Source organism: Physeter macrocephalus, chromosome 11 (genome assembly GCF_002837175.3).
Source record: "Physeter macrocephalus isolate SW-GA chromosome 11, ASM283717v5, whole genome shotgun sequence".
Taxonomy (NCBI): domain Eukaryota; kingdom Metazoa; phylum Chordata; class Mammalia; order Artiodactyla; family Physeteridae; genus Physeter; species Physeter macrocephalus.
Window position 1 is genome coordinate 20,414,843 of NC_041224.1, and position 9,335 is coordinate 20,424,177.

The 9,335-nt window shown below is 45.4% G+C and overlaps 1 protein-coding gene across 1 annotated transcript in view; it reads right to left on the reverse strand.

Annotated features, from left to right (window-relative positions):
- PLXDC2 (plexin domain containing 2) overlaps positions 1-5,772 on the reverse strand; it is a 406,618-nt gene extending 400,846 nt beyond the window's left edge. The window contains exon 1 of the mRNA XM_007108130.4: positions 5,166-5,772. Within this exon, the coding sequence (XP_007108192.1) occupies positions 5,166-5,277 (112 nt within the window). The 5' untranslated portion in view covers positions 5,278-5,772. The remainder of the gene's footprint in view (positions 1-5,165) is intronic.
- Between the last annotated feature and the right edge of the window lie 3,563 nt (positions 5,773-9,335).

Below are 9,335 nucleotides of genomic sequence, written 5' to 3' on the forward strand. Positions count from 1 at the left end.
CCGTGTCCCCTGCATCGGCAGGCGGACTCTCAACCACTGCGCCACCAGGGAAGCCCCACATTTTTTAAAAGTAATGTTTCTGGTCACTATTTATAATGTCCAGAATATGCAAACAAACCAGTGCAGAAGAAGACCAACTATATCTGTTATTAAGACCCAAGATCTTTCTCTCTGTGTCTGTCTCTCTCTGTTACTTGGGGAGCAGATACTGTGCAATGCATTGCACCATACCATCTCCCCCAATAACAGCCACCATAACAAGTTTTAGGAGACTATATTTTTAAAGCCACCTTCAGTGTAGGTTAATGGCATGAGGCCTAAGCACAATTCAGTTCAAAAGTAATTTCACAAAGAACTAAACTTATTTAATAGTAATGTTCGTCTCCACTGAAAATAGAGCACCACCACTATATATACATATTATGTATACATACACACGTATACATATATATACACACACTGTACTTTAAGGTATTAGATTAAGAACTATACTTCTGGTTTCTGAAAATACAGTCAGAAACCAGAAGTATAGCAGAATGGCGGAATGAACTTTTTGAAAGTTCTATCCATTAACAGAAGGTTTACGGTAAATATCATCCAGCAGAACCATTATGACAGACCTCTGCATCCTATTCTCTCATTTTAAACTATTGTTCTCTGAAGCCCACTGTATTTTCATTCCCATCTTACTTATGGAAGAAAGTCATAAATAGAGCAAGAAGTATGAAAGTCTCCCAAGGTGACAGTCTAGTCAACAGTCCATCTGGAACTGTAATTCCAGTCGGTTCAGTCAGTTCGACAACTATTTGTTGCATGCCTGTGTGGTAGATGCCACAGGGGATTCACAAGTGAATGACAACGGAGCCTGATATGGTCTAAAAGAATATATGAAACAGAGATGCCGAAATGAGAAGGAAACAAACTCCTACGATACCAAGCAGGAGCATCCTTTTGTGAACGGTGTCACTGGAGATAAGCCTGTAAGAAAACATAGAAGGTGGATGGGTGGAGATGGGCTAGGGAAGGAAGAGCAGGAGGAATGGCATGGAGGTGGTAGCACCTGGTACATACTCTGGGAACATCAAGGAGCCTCACTTGGCTAGACTGTTAAAAACACGCAGGGGAGGGTGAGGTGGGAAAGCAGTCTGAGGCCTCACGGGAATGGCCATGGTGAAGAGACTGTACTGAATGTAGTGGCGAACCAACACAAGACTTTAGATCTCAAGGTCGCAGTTGACCAATTCATTCATCTTCGTAAACATACTGTTTCTACCATAGGAGATACCTTTTGGGAAGCAATAAACTGAGACCAAAACCATTGAAAAGAATCCATAGTATCTACATATCTGCATGAAAGTATCTGATTCTTGGAGAGAAGAAATCTGTGGGGAGCAAATTAGTATTTTCCATTCCTAAGTTTTACTCAGGCACATTCTCCTTGATAAGAACCTGTTTCTAAAGATCAAACTTAAGAAATGCACAAATTGTCCTAATTGTAATAATCCCAAATCTCTCTGCAAACGTCCATGAATTTCAAACCTTATTTCTGAATTAAGAGTTCTACATCACAGTTATGTCTCATTCCAAACTTATCCAACCTCAGGCTTCAACTTCTATCTAACCTCTAAAGGAAAGAGATTCTCACATTTTATATTTTAAAAATTTCTGTATGCAGTCAAGAGTCATTGATTTTTAAAAACCTGTGATTTTCTAATAATCTGACGCATGTCCATTTTATAGAGATATTCGCTTGAATTAACCCTCTGTCTTAATCTTTTGCTCCAGGTATGTCTGCATATAGTTAGAAAATTTATATCAGTGACAGTATGTCTCAAGAGAGATACTCTAATAGCAAAGTCCACAAATTAGTAATATTTCAAACTAAGTTATTTAACTCTAATGAAAGCAGAAAATAATAGGAAAATATCCAACTAGAAAAACAACTAAATGTAAACGATCTGCTAAAAATAAACTACTTGTTTCTAGAACACAGCAATATTAGAAAGTTTAAAAAGTGAAAATTCCTTGGGGTCCTAAACTATTATTGCTCTCTCTATAGTGGTAATGAAATTCCTTGTTGCATTAAATCACAGTTAAGAGCAATAATCAGGCCAAAATATAACTACATATTTTAGGCCTTTTTTCCTGATTTAAATTTTAGAATTCTACAAGATATTACTGCATCTTTCTCCTTTGACATTGTTACTAAACTGTTTTTCAATCAGTTCAGGATATAAAGATGAATGTATAACAATATGGAAATGATTTGAGATTTATAAAATTTAACATTATTCTAAGCTTATTTGTCTCTAAACATTGGTTGAGGTATACTATTTAGTGTGGGCAAATACTTTTCAGATATACATAGAATACATTCAATCCTAAAAGAAAATTCACTATATAATGAAGTTTTAATCACAAGAGAGATAATTTTAAAGTATATTCTTGGAAATTCCACAGCGTGTTAATAATTGCCAACAGTGATGCGAAAGAGAGTACTTGGGGTTTTCCACTGTACTTATTACACCACACGAATGTATTCAAGGTGTAAGTCTACATGTAGGGAGTACTATATAAATATTAAATGAATAAATATTTAATTTCAACGAAAATGGGAAATATAATAAACTCTCATTGTTTTAAATTGCCACTCATTTACGAATGTTAAGTTGAAATATCAAAAAATACTGCACATAGGAAAGACAAAATATTGAGGATCACTCATCTCAGGTTTGGGAGAGAATGCGAAGGAAATTAGTGGTTTCTCTGCCCTCTGGTGGCAACAAAGTCAACTGCAGCATTTCTAAAGGAATGCATAAAAAATGTCCTTTATGAAATCAGACTCCCCTGCCCCCACCCCCCGCCAAAATGTCTGTAAAAAAATCCTGATTGCTACATGCCGAATTCCAAGACTGTCGGACTTTTAAAAAATTTCCCGTATTGAACTTTTTAGCTAGACTATTTTACAAAGGAAACTATATTTTTTCTTCCATTTCAATGCTGTATTTTAGGTATTACAGTAGGCTAACCACTTAATTCCAAGATTATTTAATAAAATTAATGCAGACTGATATCCAGGAAAGAAGTTACTTCGTTTTGTTATAAATCTCAAAAAAAATTGCTGAGAAATATAAAACTATTCCTTTTTTACTCAATCCTGTAAAGATGTGGGCTTCTAGAGTAGTTTTCCACCAGAAATACTGGTTTATAATACCTGCAGATCTATGTTGAACAATTTATGTATTTCATATCCCCCAAAGCAAAGGCTTTTAACTATCTGTTCAATTTTAGAGTGGAGTAAATTTTATCCTCAATTTGAGAACTCAGAATAGTAAACTTATTGTATGTATTGTTCTTTTCTCAGTAACATATTATTAATGAAAAAAAGTTCAGGGAAAAAATAAACATTTGCTGACCTTTTATTTTTTTACTGTAAATGCATTGTTTACTTCCAGTGCCGAAGAGGTTTTCAAATAAACAACTTGGGATGCATTTTTGGCACACGCACCTCTCTAACCTCCTTTGGAAAGAAGTAAATGGCTTTCTTTAAGCATTTATTTATTTCATGAAGATGCCCATGAAAACTACTGTTGCACTTTTTAAAATAAATGTGCAGCTTCCCAGACGAGTAAAAGACTTTTTTTTTAACCAATGAAATGTATCAGAGAAATAAACAGAAAGTATGATCTATTGATATAAATAATACCTAGTTAAGAACAACCTATGTCCATCTATGCAGAACCATTATATGTGATAAAGACAAATCAACATCCAGGAAACTTGCGTTTTATTCACAGCTTTAAAAGTGTTGTCATCTTGTTGCCCTCCCCCCGTCCCCCAACACACACACACACACACACACACACACACACACACACACACACACACACACACACCCTCCAATCATAAACTGGAGCAGAGTCAGAATCTGTGCTTTCTCCATAAGAATTTACACCAGAGGCAGACACAGTGTTTCGGCTGTCTCAGCTCGGTAACATTTCATTCAAGGACTTCCCTGCAAGATTCACCTCACCTGGAATCCCCAGGTGCTCTCCCTAGCCTTCCATCTGCGACTGGCAGGTTTGACATTTGCGGACGCCAGTATACTTCCTGAGGAATCACTTACCGTTTCCCCTCCTCAGGATTGAAACAGAACAAAACAAAACCCTGATTAGCCTCATCAGCAAGGTTTTATTTCCTTTTTCTTTTCCCTGTGTTTTTGCTCATTCACCTCCTCTCGAAGTCTATCCATTTCTTCCCGAGAGGCAGAAATGGGGAGCAGGCACCCGGTTTCACAGTGGGCAGGGTCCGGAAGGCAGCTGGACCTCCGGCTCAGCAGCGCCTCGCCAGGGGGAGCCGGCGCGCCCAGGGCGGCGTCGCCGGCTCCGCGCTCGCCCCGCGGGGCGCGGCTCCGGAGGGACGCGCACCTGGCTGGAGCAGCCACCCCTGGGAACGTGCGGGGTGGGGGCAACATCAGGCCACTCGGAGGAGGCCCTGCACGTGCAGGCCCGTCTGCGAAGCCGGCCGGCGGAGGACAATGGGGCCAGTGGTTGGTCTCCAGAGGGGCGCCCGCCCCACCTCTGCCACCTCCTTCCTTCCTCTGCGTCCCGCCGCACCCAGCCCGCCCCACTTCCAGCGCCCGCTCAGCCCCACACAGCTAGAGGGAGCTGAGGTGGGGATCGCCTGGGGGGAGGAAGGTGCGGCCCCAGGGAATTTTCTCCAGCAGAGGGGAGCTCGGCAATCCCCGGCTGCCACCGCGTCCACCACCTACCGCCCCCTCACGCACTCCCTTAGTTGACCCCAGCACAGGGAAGGAGGAGGAGCCGGGGAGGACACAGCCCAGGCTGCCAGCTCCTGGGCGAGGTATCCGCGGAAGGTTTGCTCTAACACCAGAGCCCTCTCTGGGCGCGTCCGGGGAGTCAGTACCACTCCCTGCCAGCCGCTCAGGTGAAGCAAGCGGTAAATCCTTACGATAACCCCCAGTCCCTACCAGCCCCTACGCATCCAGCCAACATTCTTCTGCCCATTTGAGAAGCCCAAGTTTAGTCGAAATGCAATTGCAATAACTTTGCCAAGGGCATAGGTGGGGAGGGAGTGGGTTGACAACGGGGTGCCAGAGAGGTCTTCAGCTGGGCACAAAAGCAAGAAGCGAAAGTGCATCTTACCATTGACTTGGTTTCCAGGCTTCCCTTCAGCGAACTGAAACCGGTCCATTAAAAAGTGGCAAAGTAACACAACTCCTGCAGCAGCCAGGTCGGCCCTCGGGAACCTCGCCATGCCGCTGCCGCGACCTCCCTCCCCTTCCCCGCCAGTACTTCTCCGGCACCCTGTGCCCCGGGGCTCCCGTTGGGAATGGGGACAACGGGGCCGAACGCTGAGGACTGGTCTTGACTCGGCGGGATGCAGAGGCCTTTGTAAATTTCTCTGGGACTTCGCACCCGGGAGCCGGGAAGAGGAAGAAGGGAGTGCGAGGGGAGCGCAGCCCTCTCCGGCCCTCCAGGTCTCTCTTCACAACTTGCCACGACACTCGCAGCCCTCACCCCAGACACACAACAGTTGCAGAGACGAAAGGCCACTTGAGCTGGGGCTGGCAAACTCTCCGTTCCGCACAAGCAGCGCCACCCCGGTGCCCGCAGACGGTGACTTCCGAGCCCCCGCGATGCGCTCCACTGGGTTCAAAACAGATCTAATTCCTCAGCCAGCGCGGGTGCCTGTCCAAATCCAAGAGGGCTGTCGGCTCGTCAGGAACTTTCCCCAGTCCTAGGGTGGCCCCCGCGGAAGGTTTGGGTTTGCGGGAAGGGGGTCACTGTGGGATGGCGAAACCCCTCCGACAAGTTTTTCTTCTTTTCTTCGCCCCGACGCTGGACGCGCGTCCTTGCTCGCAGCCGGAGGATGAGCAGCCCCAAAGAGCTGAGCCCTGGGAAGGCTCGGGCTGCAGCAGTCTGAGGTCCGAAGGCAGGAAAAATGTATTGGGGAAAAAAAGAGAGAGAGAGAGAGGAAGAAGAAAGAAATGGGGAGGGAAAAGTCAGGCTGAAACCTATCGGGAGAGGGTTCCTCCTGGCTAAGGAGGAGGTGGCCCCAAGCCCCGCCGAGCCCCGGAGTTTGGTGGCGGAGGAGGCGCCGCCGCCGCCGCGCTCCCCCGCACTCCAGCTCCACACTTTGGGGAGGGAAGGCAGCTCGCAATTTGCCAGATCTGCCGCTGCATCCTCCACACCGCCCCCCCGCTTCCCTCCCCCTTGCTCCTCCAGGCGTCTCCCACCTTCCTCCCCGAAACCGGCAGCTAGCACCGACCTGTCCAATGGCTGCACTTTCCTCGGGGCTGGCAGAGGAGTCGCCGAGAGATTAAACCGGGGGAGCAAAGCAAGGGGGAGTGAGAGGGCAACTCCAGCCCGGCGTGCCCCCGGCAGCCGGCGGCCTGGCGTGCCGGGAGAGGAGGCGAGAAAGCCAAGCTAGGAGGGGAGCGCCGGACGGCACCTCTGCGCTGCCCGGGCGCCATGCCCGCTCCCGGCTCGCACCCCTGGCGGTCGGGCCGGCGGTGCCCGCACCCACCTGGCCCTTCGCGCCCGCCAGCGGGGAATCGCGGCCCAGCGGCCGACCCTGCGGGCGCTCGCCGCCGGTGGGGTCTTCCTGGGCGCTACAGGGTTAATTACAGTTCGCCATTCCCGGGAGGGCGTGTGCGGCCCTGGGCCGCCTTCGCGCCCGCCTGCGGGGAATCGCGGCCCAGCGGCCGACCCTGCGGGCGCTCGCCGCCGGTGGGGTCTTCCTGGGCGCTACAGGGTTAATTACAGTTCGCCATTCCCGGGAGGGCGTGTGCGGCGGCGGCTGGGGTGTGAAGAAAGCAAACCTGAGCCCGTATTCGCTTACTGACCCTGCGAAGCCCCTTCGGACCCCCGGCCCGCCGGGCGGGTGGAGGAAGGTGGCGCGCGGCAGCTTGGACCCGCCGCTGCGGCTTTGTAAAGTGTCAGCGGGAGCGAAAGCGAGAGTTTAAAGAAACAGGAGGCCCACTGAATTTCCTACGGGGGCTTTAACAGGCTTTCGCTGGCTGGTTTGTTTTTGTTTTTTCAGCTCGCGGAAGTGCTTCAGCGTTAACCCTTTCCAGCCCTTTCAGTAAGTTTACACCTTATTTCGCAGAGTTAACCTTATTTTAAAGGGGTAAATACAAAGAAAGGAAGGAAAACAGCATATTGGTTTAAAAAGTACAGCTTCTAGAACCAGACTGGGCTAGAATTCCACCTCCCCCCACTAAATAGCTATATGGCTTTGAGCAATATTCTTATTAGTGCCTCAGTTCCCCATCCATCAGGGGAGAATTGTAGTTATGCCCTTATAAGGTGGTTGTATTGGATTAAATGAGTTAACGCTGAATAATTCAAGAATTGAGAACAGTGCCTGGCACAAAGTACATGAGTTTATGCTTCTTGAAGAGAAGAGAGGGAAAGGAAGAGAGAGGGTGTCCTAAATCAAATGGAGAATGTGCTTCAGTGTTCTAAGAGCAAAAGGTCCTGTTAGTCTATTCTTGTCCAGTCTTTTCCATGCTCTAAAAAATTTATGGGTGCCATCAATACCACCTTAATTTTGTCTCAATACCCACTGGAAGTGGATCCAGATAATCAAACTACTCTTGCCAATTTGATGCCGAAAGAATGCCTTTCTCGTGGTTCCTTAGCTGGTGAGCAGAAGAGAAACAGGAAGTGTAGCATGTTTTCCTCAATCCAATACTCAATTTGCTCTTTATTTTGGAATATATAAACTCATCATGGATTCACACTTTTTAATGCTACTTCCTCCCTCCTGAGCTTTCTCCCAACCAGTTGATTTCTCCCTCCTCACCTTACTTAGAAAACCTGGTTCTTTTACTTATGCTCAACCAAGAGTTACGTTCTATGTAACATTACATCCAAAGTTGAGTACCTGAGACACTTATTTAACAGTAAGTTGGAAAAATGAATCTTCCTATCAAAATCTTATTGTCATTTAATTAACGTCGATTTTTTTGTCTGTATCCCTACTGACCTCACTTACTTCACGAATCCTTGCAGAAAGCTTCCTAAAACGTTCAGTACGGCTCCATTTCCCATTTATATGCAAAATCATGGGGACCCGGGAGGAGCCATTTCAAGAAAGCATCTCTTCTTTAGTCTGGAATATTTCCCTCCCCTTTCACAGTAGAAAAATGGGTGTTTCCTGTTTCTCTGAGAAGAAACAAGTCCCTGCCTCTCCCTGGTATCATTTTCTTCCATTTTTCCTTTATTATTATATGTGCAAATTAGCAGTGTTTATTTTCTTGTTTGTTGTCAGCAATGCTTTTGCCCTCCTGATTGAAGCTTTATACCTTAAGTGGAAATTTGATGCCAAAAATCGAACGGGAGTCAAGTGGTAATTCAGAGTAAGTCTGAAGAGGCTTTTATGCATTTTGTCTATCTCACTGGTCCTGTTTCATTTTACTCATATCTTAATCTTATTCTGAAGAGCTGTCCACATAGAAAATACTTTAGTATGGGAGAAGATGCAGGTAAGCAAAAATCAATCATGCATGATGATTTAGTGCTCAGAACTAAGTAAGAAAGAACACCATCAAAATAAAGTTAGCCTTTTGTACATTGCCTTAAATGTCAACCAATAATTATTTGTAAAAAAAATTATTTTTCCTTTACATTATAGCAAGTAACAACTAAAATGTATATAGGATGGTATGTTCAGAGTGAAATGGAAAGTTCATTACTCATATAAACTCCTGGCTAATTAAAAGTAGTATACTTTGTGGCCTAAATGATCTAAGTTTGCCATATATCTTTCACCACAGAATAATCTATTTCACTTTCATGGAGAGAAATTGAGATGTCTCTGTGGAAGAAGTTTCATCTTCCATCTGACTAAATAGAAGAGTTATAATGAGTGAGCTTTGTTTCTATTTACTATAGTTGTAAGAACTGAATTGCTGGGGGGTTTTTTGTTTGTTTTTTACTCACTGGCTTAATTTTAGCTAACCTCTCAAGGAACAAATGAATCAGGAATCACAAAGGAGCAGCACTTGAGTTCCTTGTCCATGACAAAGGTCTGGAATTCACTGAACACCCTCCTTTAAGATCTTAAGATTGTATATCAGAATCATTCTCACCAACAGAGAACTTTGGGCTGACATTAGCACCTGAGCTAAAGTCTGCACAGATTTCAAACCTGTTCGCAACCCCTTATCTACACCAGCCTTCAAAGCCATTTCTACACATTCCAAGTGCAATACTATCTGCATAAAGGTAATTACAATTACCCATCTCATCCCACCTCCAACTCTATCATGTCTCCCAAATTGAAACTTGGCTAACAGGATACTCAAG